We start from the raw sequence: 20,633 nt of genomic DNA on the forward strand, positions 1-20,633 counted from the left end.
GCCATTAGTCACCCCCCCAGGATGATGTCATCGCCTCATTCTGGAGGCTGAGTAATCCTAGTCTCCGCCCCCTCCCCCCAGGTACCAGGGAAGGGGCGGGCTGCACCTGGGCTCCAGCGAGCACTGGAGCTGGGGTCCCGAGCTCACAGCCCGGCGCCTGGGGCGTCCCTCGGGTGGGGAACTGAGGAATCTAGGCCTCTCTAAAGTGTCTGAAGAACGCGTGTCAGGGTCCCTGGAGACTGGGGGCTTCCAGCCCTGCAAGGGTGGTGGCAGACTTCTGCATCTTCTGGGCCTGGGGTCTTTCTGATGATGCTCATTTGCTGCCGCTTTGTGTCTGGTGCGGGTTTCACTTTCCTTTTATTTATTTAATTGTTGGTTTGTTTGTTTCATGTATTGATTTATCCATGCTGGGGACGGACGGAGTCAGGGCTTCACCCATGCTAGGCAAGGTATCCACCATTAAGCTACTTCCACGTCCACCACACTACACCCCCCCCTTTTTTTATTTATTCTGAGACAGAGTTGCCCCCCTAAGGATGGAATTATCACTTAGTCACCAGGCTGCCCTGGAACTTGCTCTTGTAGTCCATACACACTGTAAACTTTCCATCCCCCTGCCCCAGCTTCCCAAGTAGCTGGGAATACAGGCCGGTATCACTGTGTCTTTATGAAAACATGGTCTCACTCTGTAGCCCACCAGTGTCACCTGGAACTCTTAGCAGTCCTCCTGCCTCAGCCTCCTGGGTGTTAGAATTACAGCCATCAATCATATTCATTCACTTTGAAGGTCTGGAGCACTCCAAGACGTCGCCCAACCCCCACCCCCTTGTCCCCTTTAAGGGTTGGATTTGCTCTCTCTGACCCATGTTTGAGGGCAGAATCTGTGCAGGGTCTGTGGTGTTCTGAGGCCTGGGACCCTGGGGACAGGATGGGGTGGGTGCTAAGGAGTATACGACAGATACGAGGTCAGGAACCCTGCTTCTGGGAGATGAGCAAGCTGGACCCTCAGAACAAGTGCTCTCAGGAGAGAAAGGGGGACAGGCACACACACACACACACACACACACACACACACACACACACACGAATGGATGAACTAGACTCCTGAGGGTCTGGTGACTGGGGGTTGGGGGAGGGGGACATTCTATCAGCACCAGTATGGCAAATCAGGCTTGGAGCATCCTAGGATCTACTTCCCAGACTCCCGAGTCTCTCTGTCCTGTGGGATGAGGCAAGGGACCTCATTTCCCAAGTATCCTTCAGACATTCCTGCCCCCCCCCACCTCTAATTTTTCCTAACAGGGTCTTTCTCAAATGATCCAGGCCGGCCCCCAAAAGTTACTATGTAGCCGGAGATAACCTTGAACTCATGACCGTCCTGCCTCTACCTCCCTATTTTTGGTATTTCAGGGATGGACCTCTGTCCTCAGCTTCACAGGGATGGAACTCAGGACTTCATGCACACCTGCAAGCCCTCTCTGAACTGAGGCTCATCCTCACCTCCCCACCTCCCCTCCCACCCCTCACGCCAGGCCTGGCTCCATTTTAGATGGGACTCAAGCCTTGTCTTCTGGGGTTTGTACTCCCTAGGGATTACAGACTTGTTTTGAAGCCCAGGCTATGCTTGAATTTCCTACTTAGCCCATGCTGGACTTGAATCCTCCAGCCTCCTCCTTCCAAGGACTGGGACAAGAGGTGTGCACTGCCATTTCAGGCTCATGTCCTTGTTTTTTTGTTTGTTTGGTTTGGTTTTGGTTTTTCGAGATAGGGTTTCTGTATAGCTTTGGAGCCTATCCTGGCACTCGTTCTGGAGACCAGGCTGGCCTCGAACTCACAGAGATCCGCCTGCCTCTGCCTCCCGAGTGCTGGGATTAAAGGCGCGCACCACCAGCGCCCGGCTCTTGTTTTTTGCTTTTGTTTATTCCTGCGTTGTTTGTTTTTGGTTTTGGAAAAGGAGCTCAATATGCAGCCCAGGCCATCCTGTAACTTACAGAGAGATCCTCCTGCCTCTGCGTCATCTGCTGAGGGTAGATGTCACCATGGCTGTCAAGGTCCTTGTTTTTATGATTCCAGACATAGCTGAGTACATTGTGTGTGTTGGGGAGAGGGTGTTGCCTTTCTGTTTTTGAGAGTTTTGTTAGGTGGCCTCAAACTCCTGGCAATCCTCCTGCCTCAGCCTCTGGAGTGCTGGAATGACAGGCGAGCATCACTGTTATCTTGTGTCCCACTTTTTTTTTTTTTTTTTTTTGTGAGGCCACAGTTGAGGGTTTCTTTTCTGGAAAATCTTCCAACTTGCTTTCCACGGCCACGGCTCTGAATTCTGTTAAGAGCGTGGGTTGAGTCACTCCCTGCCTGCCTGGGGACACCATGCAAAGGTCTCTTTATGGAAGGGGCAATACTTGTTGGAGGTTTTGCCAAGGCCGACTCCATGGGACCCTGCAGCAGTGGATTGGGGGGCGGGGGGACACTTTGAACATCCCCTGTCTCCACCCTAACTGCACACCCTTGCTCTGCAAAGGCGGAGGGCAGCATGGACAGCCAGAGGTCTCACCCCAACCGGTCACAGGCTTGCAGGCCCCGCGCAGCGCGCAGTTCCCCGGGGTCCGGCTCCCCCCCCTCGCCCTTCCCCCCCCCTGCACCGAGGGCTCCCCCAGATCCGGGAGGACTTTGGCGGCGGCCAATGAGAGCTCTCGCCGTCTCCGGGAGCCGGGCCGGCTCTGCCCGCCTGGCATTGGGCACGCGATGGGCAGCGGCGGGCGGGGCCTGGGGGCTCCTCGCGCCTGGTTGGGCCAGGCTTGTTGCTGGGTAACGGGGCGGCGAGTTTCCCCTGGCAACGGCGGCGGGTACCGCTCACTGGCTGGCCGAGATGGAGGCAGGGCGCAGGCAGGCAGGCCCCGCAGACCCCAGCAACAGCGCGGCCTCCGCCCCGCGTCGAGCTGTAACCTTCACACGCGCGCAGCCCGGACCCTGCGGACGCTGGGACGCCCCGCCGCCGCCCCATGAATCCCGGCCCCACTTAGGGACCCAGGATGTCGCTCCCCATCCGAGCCAGGGCCCTGCGGTGCAAAGTTAAGTCCTTCCCAACTCCTGAGCTGCAGTTTGCTGCTTTTGAGAAATGTTTTTCATCTTTATATTTTAGACAAGCTCTCACCATGCAGCCCAGGCTGGCCTCCAACTCACAACAATCCCCAGCCTCAGTCTCTCAAGTGCTGGGATGACAAGCGAGCACCACACTGAGCTAACAACTGCTTTTTGTTGTTGTTGTTTTTGTGAGACAGAGGCTCGCTCTGTAGCCCTGGCAGACCTGAACCTCACTGTGTCAACCAGGTTGCCCTCAGACTCACAGACATCTGCCCACCTCTGCCTCCTGAGTGTTGAGTTTAAAGAACTTCGCCGTCAAATTCGGCTTGTTTGACTTTATTTTTGAGACAGTCTGATAAAACCCAAGGCTGGCCTCTAACTTACAGCACTTTCTCCTGCCACAGCCTCTCGCGTGCTGGGATGACAGTTTTGAACCGACATGCCTGGCTGACATCTGTTTATTTATTTCATTTAAGATTTTTTTTTTCTTGAGACAGGGTCTCATATGGCCCAGAGTGGCCTAAAACTTGCTACATAGTCCAAGATGACCTTGAACTTCTGACCCTCCTTCCTTCATCTCCCAGGTGCTGGGACTACAGGCAAGCACATCAGTCCTTTTATTTTTAAGGTTTATTTATTTATTTATTATGTATAGAGTGTTCTGCCTATATGTATGCCTGCAGGTCAGAGAGGGCACCAGATCTCATGATAGATGGTTGAGAGCCACCATGTGGTTGCCTGGAATTGAACTCAGGACCTCTGGAAGAGCAGGCAGTGCTCTTATCCTCAGAGCCATCTCTCCACCAACTCCCCCCCCTTTTTTTCCCCCCAAGACAGGGTTTCACTGTGGCTTTGGAGACTGCCCTGGAACTTGCTCTTGTAGACCAGGTTGGCCTGGAACTCACAGAGAGTCGCCTGCCTCTGCCTCCTGAGTGCTGGGATTAAAGGCGTACGCCACCACCACCTGGCTCACCACTTCTAGTCTTACAGGATGCTTGAGACTGAAAGCAGAGCCCCGTGAATGCTTAGCAGCCACTACAACAGAGCCTCATCCTCAGCACTGACATGGGAATCTTGGAGCCAGCATCTCACAGGGAATGCGTGACTGCCCGACCGGCACTCAACGACTTGCAAGCACTTCAAAGTCCACACAGGCCTTTGTTCCACTTTGGGACACATGAGGAAAGAAAGACAAAAGAGAGGCAGAAAAAGGTTCTTAAGATTTTTTTGTTTGTTTGTTTTTCAAGGCAGGGTTTCTGCTGCATAGTTCTGGCTCTCCTGGAACTCAATCTGGAGGCCAGGCTGGTCTCGAACTCACAGAGATCCACCTGCCTCTACCTCCCAAGTGTTGGGATTAAAGGTGTGGGTCACCACTGCCCAGCTGCTTTGTTAAGTTTTTTGGGAAGCTGACTTCAGAGTCTGGGGCCTTAGCCACTGCACTGTGCAGAAGGCCACTGAAGGAACCTTAACATTCAGAATGAGAAACACGACTGGTGCAGCAGAGCATGGCTGTAATCACAGCATTTGAGAGGCCGGGGCAGAGAGAGTGTCTCAAGTTCCTGGCCAGCCTGGACTACATAATAAGACTCTTTTTCAAAGAAAACAAAATAAAATTTAAAAATTTAGGCATGGGGAGCTGGAGAGATGGCTTAGCAGTTAAGAGCACTGTCTGCATGACAGGTGTGGTGGTGCACGCCTTTGATCCCAGCTCTTGGGAGGCAGAGTCAGAGGGATCTCTGTGAATTTGAGGCCAGCCTGGTCTACAGAGCGAGTTCCACGACAGCCAGGGTTGCACAGAAAAACCCTGTCTCAGAGAGAGAGACACAGAGACAGACAGGCAGACACACATACTCTCTCTCTCTCTCTCTCTCTCTCTCTCTCACACACACACACACACACACACACACACACACAGAGAGAGAGAGAGAGAGAGAGAGAGAGAGAGAGAGAGAGAGAACACTTAGCTGCTCTTCCAGAAGAGCAGGTTCAATTCCTGGCACCCACATGACAGGTCAACAATTGTCTGTAACTCCAATTGCAAGGATCCAATGCCCTCACATAGACACACATACATGCAGGCAAAACACCAATGAACACACACACACACTCAAAAAGCAAGCTGGACATGGTGGCTCACTTTTGTCATAGTAGTACTTAGGAGGCTGAACAGGCTAACTGGGGCAAGTTCCAGGCCAGCCTGAAGCCTGGGTTACACAGTGGGACCCTGTCTCAGAAAGTGAAACCAAATGAACGAAGAGAAGTAATAAGGGCTGGGGATACAGCTGAGCAACAGAATGTCTAGACTTGTGCATCTACAGCCCTGAGTTCAGGCTCCAGAAGAACAAAAAGGGATGTAAGCGGATCAGGCCAACCTTGAACTTCTGAGCTTCCTGCCTCAGCCTCCTCAGTGCTGGAATTACAGAGGTGCACCAGGGGCTGCACTAGCTTCTCAGTTTAACTTATTGCAGGATTCTAGCCAGGGGCTCTACCACTGAGCCACGCTCCCAGCCCCTCACTGGGGGATTCTAGGCAGGGGCTCTACCACTGAGCCACGCTCCAGCCCCTCACTGGGGGATTCTAGGCAGGGGCTCTACCACTGAGTCACGCCCCCAGCCCCTCACTGGGGGATTCTAGGCAGGGGCTCTACCACTGAGCCACGCTCCCAGCCCCTCACTGAGGGATTCTAGGCAGAGGCTCTACCACTGAGCCACACCCCAGCCCCTCACTGGGGGATTCTAGGCAGGGGCTCCACCACTGAGGTACACCTGCACTCACTCCAGGGAATATTCTGCCTTGTTTGGAGAGGTACTGTGGCATCCTGTGGACAGAGAGGTCAGATGTCACTCAGTATGCTGCAATGCCCCACAACAAAAGTTTATTCGTGGGGCTGAAGAGACGGCTCAGTGGTTAAGAGCACTGGCTACTCTTCCCGAGAACCTGGGTTCAATTCCCAGCATCCACATGGCAGCTCAGAACTGTCTGTAACTCCAAGATCTGATACCCTCACATACATACATGCAAACAAACACCAATGGACATAAAATTAAAAAAAAAATTGATTCGGTCCTAAATATCCATGCAGCTGAGGAGAAGAGGCCTGAGTCTAGAATAACCCCTCTGCCCAAGCACTCTGCTGACACCATCTCTTAATTCTTCCCATTTGGCCGCTTAGGTTCCCTCCACTCTGATGACATTGGACTCTCTCAGTGTCCCTTGTGGGCACCTCACCTCTGTCTCTCATCTGTGACTTCTTCAAGCTTCCGAGCCTCCTGGAAGATGCTCTGAGGAGCTTGGGCAGGGAGTCCTGTTAGGACGCATAAAGACAGCCTCAACACAAAAATGGAGGTGGCATCTATTACTCAATCTCTGTCACCCCAGAGCAGTGGTTCTCAACCTTGCGGCCCTTCAATACAGTTCCTCATGCTGCGGAGACCCACCAACCATAAAATTATTTCCGTTGCCCCTTCGTAGCTAGTCTTGTTACTGTTATGAATCGTTAATGTAAATATCTGTGTTTTCCGATGGTCTTAGGTGACCCCTGTGAAAGGGTCATTGGACCCCCAAAAGGGGTTGCCATCCACAGGTTGAGAGCCACTGTCTGAGAGTTAAAGTGATCTCAAAAATGCAGCCCTTTGGAGCGGGGGGGTGGGGGGGGGGTGTGCTGGTGGGATGGCTCAGTGGGTTACATATTTGCCACATATGTTTGAGTTCAGTGCCAGCACATGCGCATAAAGCCGGGCATTGTGGTGTGGGTCTGTAACTGTAGCGTTGAGAGGCAGAGACAAGAGGACCCCAGACTCAGTCCCCAGCTAGTGTATCCGATACATAAGCTTCAGTGAGAGACCTTGTCTTTTTTTTTTTTTTTTTTTTTTTTTTTGGTTTTTCGAGACAGGGTTTCTCTGTGGTTTTAGAGGCCATCCTGGAACTAGCTCTTGGAGACCAGGCTGGTCTCGAACTCACATAGATCCGCCTGCCTCTGCCTCCCAAGTGGAGAGACCTTGTCTTAAAAAATAAGGTGAAGAGCCAGGAGGTGGTGGCCCAGGCCTTTAGTCCCAGCACTCAGGAGGCAGAGGCAGGAGGATCTCTGTGAGTTCGAGGCCAGCCTGGTCTACAAAGCAAGTTCCAGTACAGCCAGGGCTGTACAGAGAAACCCTGTCTCTAGAGGAAAAAGAAAAGGCCCACGCCATCACCACCCACCTCTGAGCAGCCATCTTGATGGCCCCAGCTGAGTTTTATCTCCAGCTTTCCTTTCACTTTTTTGTTTGTTTGGTTTTGGTTTTTCCAGACAGGGCTTCTCTGTGTAGCTTTAGAACCTATCCTGGCACTCGCTCTGTATAGACCAGGCTGGCCTCCAACTCACAGAGAGCTACCTGCCTCTGCCTCCCGAGTGCTGGGACTAAAGGCCTGCGACACCAATGCCTGGCTTCAATTTTTTAATTGTATTATAATTATTATTTTTGATTTGTTTGTTTTTTAAGACAGGGTTTCTCTGTGGCTTTGGAGCCTGTCGTAGATCTCGAGCTATAGACCAGGCTGGCCTCGAACTCACAGAGATCCACCTGCCTCTGTGTCCTGAGTGCTGGGATTAAAAACATGCGGCATTTACTGCCTGGCACTATCCTTTAATGATAGCTCTACTATCTGGTTTGGGGTGACAGGACGGTTGACTTTGGAGGGCCAATGAGAGGCGCTGAGGCCTCATCTCCACATCAACTCTACCCAGTCAGATTCCCATTCCTTCCAAACTTAATTCCAGCCAGTCTGGTCTGCCGCTGGGTCTTATATTGGTTACTGGATAGTGACAGAAGGGCCCAGGGCAAAAAACAGACAAAGGCAAGAGCCTGCCTGTCCCCTTCACAGCTACTTCACTGTGAGGCCCAGAGCAAACGCTGTTCTTAATTAGCCCTACTAATGACGACAGCAAATACTGATTAGGCCTTCTTGTCAGACCTGCATTTAATGACTTCCTAGAAACAGCTCATTTGATAAGTAGAAAGCTGGGCTGCGCTGGCGCCTCTAAACATGACCTACCGTTAGAAATATACCTTCACAGCTGACACATGGTGGAACATGTCCTTAATCCCAGCACTCTGGAAGCAGAGGCAGGTGGATCTCTGAGTTCCAGGCCAGCCTGGTCTACAGAGTGAGTTCCAGGGCAGTCGGGGCTACACAGAGAAACCCTGTCTCAAAAACACAAAAGAAAGAAAGAAGCCAGGCAGTAGTGGCCCATGCCCTTAATCATGGCACTCAGGAGGCAGAGGCAGGCAGATGTCTAAGTTTGAGGCCAGCCTGACAAGCTCCAAAGCTACAGAGAAACCCTGTCTTGAAAAACAAACAGGAAAGAAGAGAGAGAGAGAGAGAGAGAGAGAGAGAGAGAGAGAGAGAAGAAAGAAAGGAAGGAAGGAAAGAAAGATAGAAAGAAAGAAAGAAAGAAAGAGAAAGAAAAGATCTTTGCATCTACTGGCATTCACTATGGTTTCCTGGTTTGTGGTGGGGGGGGTCTCATATATCCTAGGCACAACTCAAATTTCCTATGTAGCTGTTAATGGCCATATCCTCCTGACTATGTCTTGTAAGGGCTGAAATTAAAGGTGTACACACCGCCACATCTGTGTGCTTTTATGCTATGCTGAGGACGGAACCTAGGGTTTTATTTTCGTTATTCAAGCACTCCACCAGCTGAGCCGTATCCTCAGCCACATACATTTGGGGCTTTTTGTTTAATTTGTTCAGTCATTAATTTATTAATTAATTTAAATTAATTAGATTAGTTAATTAACTTAGTTATTTTGTATATGTGTGGTGCTGGGGATAGACCCCAGGGCCTTGTGTCTGCTAGGCAAGTATTGTCTTTGTTTTTGAAACATCGTCTCCCCTTGCAGGCCTAGGACTCTCTAGCCTCCCTCCTCTGCAGCCCCCAGGGCTGGGATAACAGGCTCAGGGCACCACACCCAGCAAAATGTATACTCCAACTCATCAAACCTTTTGTCCCCAAAAGAGAGCCTTTTATTGCCTGTAAATGTTTATCAATGAGTTGCTCTATAAATTGGTGAGGTGTGTGTGTGGGGGGAGGGGGTACTGGATGGGGTTGTAAAGTGATAAAGAATTGGAGTGACGTCTCCCCAGCCCATCCCTCATACTCCGTACCAGGCACTAGTCCACAGTACCAAAACAAAAAACCCTGAGAGAAAGAAAGGACCCAGCAGGAAGCAGTGGGGGTTCTAGAAGCCAATTACAGTCTCAGATATTTGAAATAGGAAGGTCTTCCTGAGATTCTGACCCTTGTTTTGCTGGATCTAAGTTCCTGGTGCTGGGGCAGGTCATAGTTGAGAATCTGGCCTTTCTGTCTCTCTGCCTGTCTCTCTTCTTTCCTTCTTTATGCTTTTGGTTTGCTGTTATTATTTTGAGACAGGAATATATATATATATATATATCTGTCTGGCCTAGATGTTGCAGGCTTCAAATTCACAGAGATGCTCCTGCCTCAGCCTCTAGCATTAGGATTAAAGGTGTGCATCACCATACCTAGCTATTTTTATTTATTTTATTTGATATGTTTTGATCAAATCCTTCTCCCACCCCCCAATTGTTTCTCTTTGTCTTAGAAAAACAAAATCAAACCCAACAAACAAAAAACAAAACAAACAAACAAACAAAACAATAAGACAAAAAGAAAAAAATAAAGCCACAAAACTAAACTAAATAAAAAAGCACACACAAAAAGGCCATGGAGCCTGTTTGGTGTTGGCCAACTACTCCTGGCCTAAGGTCTGCCCGGTGACACTCCTCTGAAGACAACTGACTTTCCCTCTTCCAGCAGGTATCAATTGCAGATAGTTTCTTGGCTAGAAGTGGGACTTTGTGTGGACTTCCCCTTCTCGGTGTTGTGAACCTGTGTGGGTGGGGTGTCACACAGTCCTGCTGTGTCTGGGAGACACTGTCTTTGGAGTCATCGGCCACGTCTGCATCTTAGAATCTTTCCACAACCTCTTGGGTTTTTTGTTTTTGCTTTTTGTTTTATTCTGAGTAAGGGGTGCTTTGTGTAACAGTCCTGGAACTCCATTTGTAGACCACACTGACCTTGAACTCAGAGATCTGTCTGCCTCTGCCTCCCAAGTGCTGGGATCACCGGGATTAAAGCCGTTCACCACCAAGGCCTGGCAAAGTAACCAACGAGCCATCTCTCCAGCACCTGCTTTACTTTTGGAAAAAGACCTGTGCTCAAGGCTGGCCCGGAACTCGCTATCTGTCTCGGGCTGGCTCCAACCTGGCAGCCATCCCCCTGCTTCAGCCTCCAGAAGTTCTGGGAAGACAGGTGTCATTGTCCATGTTCACAAGTGTCTTTTCTGACATTCTTTCTTGGTCATCCCAGGACTGGGCACAGGTGAGTCATATACTTGGGGAGGTGACTGGGTTTGGGTGAGACCCGGAAGAGCCTGTCAGGTGCCAGAGACACCGATTGACGAGGCTCCGGAGGAGGAAAGGTCATTCTGTTTTATTAGGGGAGGGAAATGACAGCTAGAGACCGAAAAGGAAAAGGGAACAGAAACAGCAGACAGGATGAAATAGGGTGCAGGGGGCTGCCCGGGCATGTCAGTGCCAGGAGCTCTCAGGGTTGCCGCCGCCTCCCCACGGGTCCGGTGCCAGATTGATGGGCCGCCTGGCCAGGTGTGCACGTTCACCAGTGTATCCCACCATCGGGGCCACTTAGCAGGAACCTGTCACTGGAGTGACTTTGTGAAGCACAGGTCAGGCGGTCAGTTTCTTCTGTGTCGGATTTGGTCTGTTTTGGAGGGTCACTTAACAATCCAGCTAGAGCAATCTCATGGGTGTGCTTTAGGGGTGTCAGTCTCGGGGTGTCGTTTGGATGGGGGGGGAGAGGGTGTCCTGCGGGACCTGGCTGGAAGCTGTTCTGAGGAGTGGTGTGAATGCTGTAAGCACCTGGGGACAGGGCTTGTGAGTCTGAGCCCTGCTTTGAGCACTGTTTGTGCAACTATGTGTGGGACGGTCCCTCTCCATGCCTGTCCCTGGGAGCCCCGTCAGGGGATCTGGGGGTGTGAGTTTGTGCCTCTGTACCTGTGGCATGGTATGTGGCATGGCATGTGACTCCCTGTCCCAGTGGCTCGGTGCACCCCGGTGCGCCAGCGGGTCGGTCTGAGAGTTCACTCCTCGGGTGTGAGTTGTGGGTGTGGGTCCCAGTCAGTGTGTCAGTGTGTCAAACGTGTTATGTCTGGCCACCCCGGGGTCGAGGCTGTCCCCACGGTGCTCCGCCTGCCCTGGCCAGGGCCCCGCCCCGCCCACTCGGCTGCAGGGAAACCCCCAGCGCGCGCGGGGAGGTAGGGGGGCGCGGCGGCCGCCTGCAAGCCCCGACTTGTCCCCGGCCGCGGGCGGGGCCCTGGCGTCACGCGCGGGGCGGGGCGTGGGAGCCAGCGAGAGGCGGGGCGGGGCGGGGCTGCCGCCGAGCGAGCAAGACAGCGAGCGAGCGAGGCGAGCCGGGCGGCCTGAGACGCGGCGCGCTTAGCCACATGCGAGCGGGGCACCCGGGAGGAGACGACGGGGACACCGGAGAGTAGGCATCCGCGGCGATCCGGCCGCAGACGGAGGACGCGCCAGACTCAGCCACAGCAGCAGCAGCCGCAGCAACAGCAGCAGCCACTGCAGTTAGAGCAGCAGCAGCAGCAGCAGCAGCAGCCAGGAGCAAAGCCACTCGGCGGGCTCGCCCTCCTGGAGGCAGCGGCCCGCCACCCCATCGCCGCCCTCCTCCGGCGTGTTCATGCCCCCGGGGTGAGTGCGCACCCCGATTCCCCCGATGCTGCTCACTAAGAGCGCCTAGGCCCGGGGGGGCTCCCTGGAGGAGGTGACGGGATGCCCCCCCCCCGGGGGTGGGCGCGCGGGGCGGGGTGGGGGGGGCAGAGAGAGCGGTGTCCTTGCATCCCCGCTGCCTTGTGCCCCAGCTTTGGTCCCTGGGACCCAGACTGGGCCGGCCCGGCCGGAAGGAAGCACCTGGGACTCGGGGCGCCGGGTCTGGGCGCACAGGTGCCACAGCGGTCTGGCGGGTTTGTTTACAAACAATGGGGTTCAGGCTCGCCCGCGCCCCCTGGTGGCCAGTGCGGCCGGGGAGGAGCTCGGGTGGCCCCGGCTGGGCTCGCTCGGGTCCGTCCGTTCCCCTCCACTAACGGGAGGGTCGGTGTGGTGGGGGGTGGCACCGAGGATCGGCCACACCCAGGGCGCGCGCCCGCCCGCCCGCCCGCCGGGGGCGGCGACAGGGGGCGGTGGAGGCTGCGGCTCCCGCGGGCGGGGGCTGCGCCCCAGCAACAGCCGGTTATTGGCCCCGCGCGCTCCGAGCGGGCGGGGCGGTCGCACGTGGCGGCGTGGGGACGGGCGGAGGGGGTGCGCTGTGACAGCAGAGGGGCGGCGGGGACCGCGCGCGTGCGGAGCTGTGTGGATCTGCAGGGGTCTCGCCTGGGTGTGCTTGCGCTCGCCTCTGGCTCACGAGTCGGTGTCCCCCCTACACCGAGATGTTGGCGTTTGTCACCCGGAGGGGTGTCTGCGTGAGTCCTCCCGGCCCCGCGTGTCTGGCAGGGTGGGGGGGGGCGCACCTTTCCGTGTACGGGGGTGGGTGGCCACCCGACACTGTCACACCAGAGTTGGGTGCCTGTGCTCTTGAGGGGTGACTAGGGCCGGGGGGGTGGGGGTGTGTGGATCTGTCGCCTGCCCTGGTGGCTTTGGTGGTGGTGCGGGCGATGGAGGGTGGGGGGCGAGCGACACTTGAGCTGTGTTTGTGTGTCGTTTGAGTGAGCTGTGTTGGTGTGCAGGGGTCTCGCCCGAGTGTGCATTGCGTGTGTGTGTGGTGTGTGTGTTCGCGCGCGCGCGCTGTCTCTGGGTGTCTCCGAGACATTCATCTGCTGCACCCAGCATTTGGGATGGGGTGCCACCCAGTGCCTGATCGCTCCCTGGGTGACTTGTGACTGGCAAGGGGACCCAAGGCTCTATCTCCACGCTGAGGATGGAGTGCTAGGGGGGAAGATCTAGGCGGTGCAGCGGCAGCCTGTCTGCACGCCGTGTGTGTGTGTGTGTGTGTGTGTGTGTGTGTGTGTGTGTGTGTGTGTTGGGTCTGAGGGGCTTGTCACTGTGATCCCTGGCTCGTATGTGTCATGTGGCTCTCTCTCTCTCTCTCCCCCTCTCTGTAGTGTTTATACCAGTCACGTGAGGCCAGTGTTTTCTGTCTCTGCTTTAGGTGTGTGTGCTCTGTGTGTGTGTGTGTGTGTGTGTGTGTGTGTGTGTGTGTGTGTGTGTGTGTGCTTGCGTGTTCTGGGGCTGACAGCTGGCTGTGGTGTTTTGGGGCTGGGAGAAGAGGCTGGACCGATCGCTTCTCCCAGCAGTGTCTGGTGCCTCCCCGCCTTGCTCTTGCGTTGCTGCCCCGCATGCGAGGGGATGATGCATCCGGTTGTGATGACATGTGTCTGTGTGTAGCCGTTGTATCCTGGGAGCTCAGAGTTGGAGGGGGGTGTTGCACATTCAGGTGTGTTTTGGAATTGTGTGTGTGTGCGCGCGCGTGCGCGCGCGCTAAGGTGTAGTAGGGGTGTCTTGTATCTTGGGATGTCTGTGTGTGTATGCAGGAGAAACACGTTGAAGACTTGTGTCTGTTGTGTTTCTGTGTGACGGCTGGCTGCATTGTGGATGGGTGAGCGCGGGCATGTCAGCACTGGGTCAGTGTGAGACTGAAGCATGGGTGTCTGGGGCGGGAGGAGGAGGAGGTCTCTGGATGGCTGTGTGTGAATGTCTAAGTGTGTCCCCTTGTGCTTCTGAGTGGACCACCTCACTGGTCTGGTGGGGTGGAGGTCAAGTTGGGCAGTTCTGTGAGTTCTTTGGCGTCTGAGTCGTGTTCCCATCACACACACACACACACACACACACACACACACACACACACACACACACACACACGGGTCCTGAGACAGCCCAGTGTGTCCTGGGAGCCCCAGCACCCCTGCTGCGCTCCTCTGTGCTGGGAAAGTTCTCCCTGGCCCAAGCCCTGAGTCCTAGGCAGTTTGCCTGGAAGGCTCGCCACGAGCCCCAGAAGCAGTCTGTGCCCCCCCCCACCCCACGCGCCCATCCCCAGGTGTCCCGGCCCAGGCTGCCCTCTGGGGTCACCCCCCGTCGTGGGCGTGAGTGACCTCCAGGCGGGGTGTCTGCAGGGTGGGGTCCCGCAGCCCCCCTGCAGTCGCCCCGCTGACCTCCCCGCTATGTCCCCGCAGGCTCCAGGGAGCGCCATGGCCCGCGCACGCCAGGAGGGCAGCTCTCCGGAGCCCGTAGAGGGCTTGGCCCGCGACAGTCCGCGCCCCTTCCCGCTTGGCCGCCTGGTGCCCTCCGCTGTGTCCTGCGGCCTCTGCGAGCCCGGCCTGCCCGCCGCCCCTGCCGCCCCAGCCCTGCTGCCGGCCGCCTACCTCTGCGCCCCCACCGCCCCGCCTGCCGTCACCGCCGCCCTGGGGGGCCCCCGCTGGCCTGGGGGTCCCCGCAGCCGACCCCGAGGCCCACGCCCGGACGGTGAGTGCCCACCCCGCACCGGGGGGAAAGCTGTGAAGCGGGAGCGCAGCTGAGTGGGGCCACCGGGAGGGTGTGGCCAGTGTGGTCTTTGTGTGTAGCAAGAAGCAGGAAGACCGAGTGGGAGACAGGGATGGAGGGGGCCGGGTCGAGCGGGAAGTCCCTCTTGGAATCTGACTGCAGTCCCCCGAGTTGCAGCCCACGTCCCTTCCCGGGCCTCGGGCAACAGCTGTTTCTTCTGCTCCCTTACCCCCCCCACCCCCACAGCCCGGGTCCCTGGGCGACCCTCCCACCCCCACCCCACCCCCCCACCCCCTGCGAGGATGGCTGTAGGAAGGGGGAGTGTGGCCAGTGGGAGGATTGTCACCTCAGGACTTTGGGGAGGGGTCCGAGGCCTTTCCCTTGCATTTGATCCTCTTTGGCACTAGCCGGGCTAGCCCGCAGCTCCCCGGGGAGGAAGGGGAGGGGGAGGGGCCATTGTGTTGGGAAAGTCCCCCCTCGGGGAGAGGGTGAGGCTCAGGGAGGGAAGGGTTAAAGGTCCCCTGCCTGATGGGCTGTTAACCCTGTGGTGCCCGGCTGGGGCCAGGGGATGACCATCTGGGTTTCCCTTCCCCTCTCCCCCCCACCCCCTGCCTCCCCCTACCCCATCCCCATAGAGTCTCCTGAACCCAGGGGCTAAAGAGAGGAAAAACTTTACAACTTTCCCCGGGTTCCGGGACTAGATTCAGAAATGGTAGAAACTGAGCCCCCCCCCCCAGGACCTGGAGTGGGTGTGTGTGTGCGCGCACGCGCGCCACAGGACGGAGGGGCGAGGGGTGAGCGCCACGGGGGGTGGGGCAGAAGGACTGGATCTAGTACCTCTGCCACCCCCACCCCACCCCACACCCCAGTCCTCTAGGGCAGCCCCAGTCTGGCCTTCTGGTCATCAGGCCAATGCCACCACATCCGGAGGTGTGGCCTCACTGTGGTTGGGCAGGAGCGAGCTGCTGGAGACCTGGGAGTAGTGACTGGGTGGGGTCAGTGGCTGTATCCCCGCGTGACCTTGGCCCCTTCTCAGGGTGTGTGGGTGTGGGGGGGGGACCCCAGTTTCCCTGTGCCTGTCAACCGAAGCAGGCTTTGGATTTGACCGCGTCTCAGAAGAGGGGATACTTAGGTGGGATGAGTTGAGGAACTTCCACAGTGATAACGGGGCTTTTAGTGGGCAGCTGGCTAGCCAGGTGACCCCCCAGAGCCACCTCCTCAAGACCCCCTTCTTCCTTTCTTAGCGTGAGGGATGCCTAGAGCGGATCGGAGAGGAGGAGGAGGAGGAGGAGGAGGAGGGGGGCGCAGGCCTTTGCTACCCTAGTTGCCTCCAGGCCCACTGGGTGGGCGGTGACCACGCCCCTTGCCCTCTTCCCAGGTCCTCAGCCGTCTCTGTCACCGGCCCAGCAGCACCTCGAGTCGCCCGTGCCCAGCGCCCCGGAGGCCCTGGCGGGCGGCCCCACCCAGGCAGCCCCGGGAGTGCGCGGGGAGGAGGACGAGTGGGCCCGGGAGATCGGGGCCCAGCTGCGGCGGATGGCAGACGACCTCAACGCGCAGTACGAGCGGCGGGTGAGTGCAGGGCGGCGGGGCAGGTGGGGAAGGGGGCGGCCCGCTCGCCCCCGCCAGATGTGCCGCAGCTGCTGGCCCAGCGCGCTGCGCTGCGCGGCGAGGTCGCGCCGGGGACAGGCAGATGGGGGTGTGGGGTGGAGGGGTTGGGGGGTGGGGGAGAGGAATCGGCTGGCAGCGGGGATCCGGGATGAGCACGCTCGGCACCGGGGCTCCAGGCTCGCCTCCCCCCCGCCCTCCCCCATCCCGGTCGGAGGACGCCGTCCCGAGCTGCGGTGCAGCCCGGAGTCCGCGGCCGCGGGGACTGAGGGCGGCGCTCGGCGCGCGCGACGGCTCCTATATCCCAGGCTATTTATAGCCGGTGAGTCAGCAACGCGCCGCGCCCGCCCCGCCCCGCTCCATCGCTCGCTCGCTCGCCCCCTCCGAGCTGCGCCCCGCAGCGCCCCCCGCCGGCTGCTGCGCGCCCGCACCTTCCGGGCCAGGCCCTGCCACTCGGTACCCACCCCCCACCCTTCCTCCCGGGTCCCAGTCCCTCAAGGAACCCCTCCACCCACCACCCCCAGCGCTGTGCACTCTGCACATGGCCCATGCATTGTTTGCTGATTGCAACAGGGAGGCAAAAGCTGAGACAGACAGAGAGAGAGCCCACTGGTGTTGGATGGAGGCAGGCCCCTGGCTCGCTCTGCTCCCCAGTCTTCTTTCTTGTCTCCTGCCTCCTTGTAAAGGGGCCTCCTCCCAGCCGCTGCTCTCCCCCGGCAGGTTTTATTTTTTTTATTTTTATATTTATTTTTATTTATTTTTTTGCACAAGCTTACTTGCACGGTCAGGGCGTTGTTTTTTTTAGCTCCCATCCTGGCTCTGGCGTCTTCCAACTGCTGCTTTCCTAAAGTCTTCCATGCCCTCCCCTGGTTTCCTACCACTGAGGACATATGACGTCAAGTAGCGTGGCCTGGTGGCAGCTTCCTGTACTCCCACCTACTCAGGGAGGGAGGAAGAAAGTTCAAGGCCAGCCTGGGCAGCCTAGTGAAACCCCACCTCAAAAATGAAGACGAAAGAGCCTTTGGGATGGCTCAGAAGGGGAAAAGCTCTTGCTACCAAAACTGATGAACCGAGTTCGACCCTTAGGGATCACAGTGGAAGGACAGAGTCAACTCCTGCACAGTCTTATCCGACCGCCACCGGTGCTGCTCACACATAATAAATATGACACACATGATAAACTAAAATATAGATATATACATGTATATATCTATGTGTAATATTATATGTTATATGTATAAATATATAGTGTGTGTTAAAAAGGGCTCGGTGGGGGTGAAGAGTACTCTTGCAGAGAGAGGGCCACGGCTTATTTTCCAGCACACAACTGCCTGTAAATCCAGTTGTGTAAACCCAGGGAATCAGACTCCCTGTGGTCTCCGAGGGAGACCATTAAATAAAGCTTTTTTTAAAGTTTAGGGAGTTTGTAGCTCAGTTGGTAGACTCCTTGCCTAGCAGACACTAAGCCACGGGCTCCTTCCTCAGCCCAGAGTGTGACGGCAGCTTTGTTGGAGGCCTTAGGACCTGCTGGGCAAGGTCATCCATCGTTAACGTGTTTAGTGATAGGACAGCCTGGGCTACATGAAATCATGTCTTAAATATAACGGTTTGTCAGGGGAGGGGCTTTTGTTTGTTTTGTTTAGTTTTCAAGACAGGGTTCTCACCCTGTAGACCAGGCTGGCCTCGAACTCACAGAGATCCTTCTGCCTCTGCCTCCAGAGTGCTGGGATTAAAGTCATACTGCCACCACCGCCGTCTCTTTTCTCCTTTCTAAGAGATGTCCATCTCTGACTTGGCTCATGTGCTGACGACTCCAGAGTGAATGCTGAGTGCTCCAGGCCCACCCTAACTTAGATATGGTTAGATAGGACCCCTATCGAGCTCACAAGGTGGTGCCTACCACTCTCTCCCTCTCCCAGCTGCAAGGGTGAAGAGGAGGGCTCAGGAAGCCCCAGCTAGCTTTGGGCGTGGACTCCACTTTGGTCATTAATCTGACATCTTTGAAGTGGATTATATTCTCCTCTGTAGCCAAGAGGGTAAGCCAGGTGAATCTGCTTGGCTCTGTACCCCATAGAGGAACCAAATAAAAGCAGCCTTTTTGCTTTCTTTTTCTTCTTCTTCTTCTTCTTCTTCTTCTTCTTCTTCTTCTTCTTCTTCTTCTTCTTCTTCTTCTAATTTTTTTTTGAGACAGGGTCTCACTATATGTGTAGCTTTGGCAGTCCTAGAATTCACTTTGTAGACCACCAAGCTGGCCTTGAACTCTCAGAGATCCACATGCCTCTGCCTCCCAAAGTCTGTCCTTAACCGCTGAGCCATCTCTCCAGTCCGCCTCCTAAATTCTAAGATTAAAGACGTAAGCCACCGTGCCCAGCTTGCTTTCTCCCTCCCTTCCCTCCTTCCTTTTTCTCCCTTCCTTTTTCTTTCTCTTTCTCTTTGTGAGACTGGGTCTTACTTAATTATCCAGATTGGCTTTGAACTACCTCGCTCTGTAGCCCAGGCATGCCTTGAACTTTCCATCCTCCTGCCTCAGCCTCCGGAGTAGCTGAGATCACAGGCCCTGTGCCATCACAGAGGATGCTAGAAGACACATTTTTTTTATTCCGCCAACCGGGAGAGAACAAGGTCCCACGGAGCCCAGCACAGCCAAGAGGCACCTTCTCTCAGCCTTGCCAAGATGGCAGGCTGCTCTTTGCTGGTCTACGTTGTTGTAGAAATGTTAAAGCTGCAGGCCCCTTTTCTTCTTTCCATGTCCTATCAGCCTTTTTGTTCGGTTTGGTTTGGTTTGGTTTTCCCAGAAAGGGGCCTGAAACCTAGCACCAAACCTCCAGCCTCAGCATATGAAGGTGCTAGGATGTAGACAGCCGTCATGCCCGTCTCTCACTCACCTTGAACGGGCTACGATTCAGCCCTCCCCCCGGTAGAGCCCTTGTGATTTGCGGGGTGACTTTATCTGGGCAACAGGAGGTGTTTGGGTGTAGAGGTCACACAGCAAGCCAGAGCCACTGGCTGCCTTGTGCTAGGCTCTATGCTGTGATGATTCTGACACCGGCCTTTCCCTCCTGGTGGATGGGGGTCTGGAGCAAGGCTGGTGTAAGAGGGTTGAGATCCGTTTTGGGGACCAGTCATGAATCCACGCCTTTTGCCCCCTCACCGACTGTCTGCAGGTCCAAGCTAATTCCCGCTTCTCTCTCTCTCCCCAGAGACAAGAAGACCAGCATCGACACCGTCCCTCGCCCTGGAGGGTCATGTACAATCTCTTCATGGGACTCCTTCCCTTACCCAGGGATCCCGGAGCCCCAGAAATGGAGCCCAACTAGGTGCCTACACCCGCTCGAGGGACGTCGGGGACTTGAGGGGCAGGACCCCTTCCGCCTTCTGACAACCTGGCCAGCGCGGGGGACTTTTTCTGCACCATGTAGCATACTGGACTGCCAGCCTTGCCTGTCCCAGGGGCGAGCAAGGAAAGCCACTCGAGCCCAGGCAGCCTGGGTGCACTGATGGAGATACGGACTTGGAGGACCCTGGCCTCCTGAAAGCCAGGGGAGGGAGGGCTGACGGACTCATGGTGACCGAGGGGGTGGGGACCGAGCCGCCTGCCTCTGCCGCCCACCACCATCTCAGGAAAGGCTGCTGGTGCTGGCTGCCCGTTCCAGCTGCAGGGGGGACGCTGGGGGGTGTCCCCAGTGCGCCTTCACTTTGGGCCTGGCCTCAGGCCCCTGGTGCTTCCCCCCCTCCTCCTGGGGAGGGGGTCTGTGAAGAGCATATGAGCCAAACCTGACCACTAGCCTCCTGGAGCCAGAGAATGGGGGGGCATGTGACGGCCTTCTCTGCCCAGTGCCCAGCCATCTTCCCTGAACCGCCGGCGGGCGGTGACCGATGCCTGCCTCACCTTCATCTGGGGGTGTCCAGGAGGGGTCCAGACTGTGAATCCTGTGCGCTGCCCGGGACCACCCCCACCCCACCCCCCCAGTCCCCATCCATCCCATTGCATAGGTTTAGAGAGAGCACGTGTGACCACTGGCATTCATTTGGGGGGTGGGAGATATTGGCGGAAGCCTTAGGCCCCAGGGCAAAGCGCTGCGGGGGAAGATGGGGAGTCAGGGAGGGGGGAAATCTCAGAAGAGGGAGGAGTCTGGGAGCGGGGAGGGACGGCCCAGCCTGTAAAATATTGTACATGCTCTGCTGTAGATATACCGGAATGGATTTTCTGTACATGTTTGGTTAATTTTTTTTGTACATGATTTTTGTATGTTTCCTTTTCAATAAAATCAGATTGAACAGTGGACAGTCTTTTTGCTAGCCTTACCAGTGGCAGGGTGGGTGACCTGTGAGGGCACAAAAGAGATCGGGACTCCTGGGGCCCTTCGGGGGTAGTCCTACTA

At 56.1% G+C, this 20,633-nt stretch overlaps 1 protein-coding gene across 2 annotated transcripts; it reads left to right on the forward strand.

Annotated features, from left to right (window-relative positions):
• Positions 1-11,543: 11,543 nt before the first annotated feature.
• On the forward strand, positions 11,544-20,534 carry Bbc3 (BCL2 binding component 3). 2 transcript variants are annotated; one of them, XM_027431042.2, is made up of 4 exons: positions 11,544-11,865; positions 14,340-14,628; positions 16,025-16,215; positions 19,452-20,534. In XM_027431042.2, the coding sequence occupies exons 2-4, from the start codon at positions 14,355-14,357 to the stop codon at positions 19,566-19,568; spliced, it is 582 nt and encodes a 193-aa protein (XP_027286843.1). In that variant the 5' UTR covers positions 11,544-11,865; positions 14,340-14,354; the 3' UTR covers positions 19,569-20,534. The 2 variants fall into 2 exon arrangements, with proteins under 2 accessions (XP_027286843.1, XP_027286842.1); XM_027431041.2 differs by lacking the exon at positions 11,544-11,865 and adding an exon at positions 12,483-12,632.
• The last annotated feature ends 99 nt before the right edge of the window (positions 20,535-20,633 follow it).

Source organism: Cricetulus griseus, chromosome 9, assembly GCF_003668045.3.
Source record: "Cricetulus griseus strain 17A/GY chromosome 9, alternate assembly CriGri-PICRH-1.0, whole genome shotgun sequence".
NCBI classification, from domain to species: domain Eukaryota; kingdom Metazoa; phylum Chordata; class Mammalia; order Rodentia; family Cricetidae; genus Cricetulus; species Cricetulus griseus.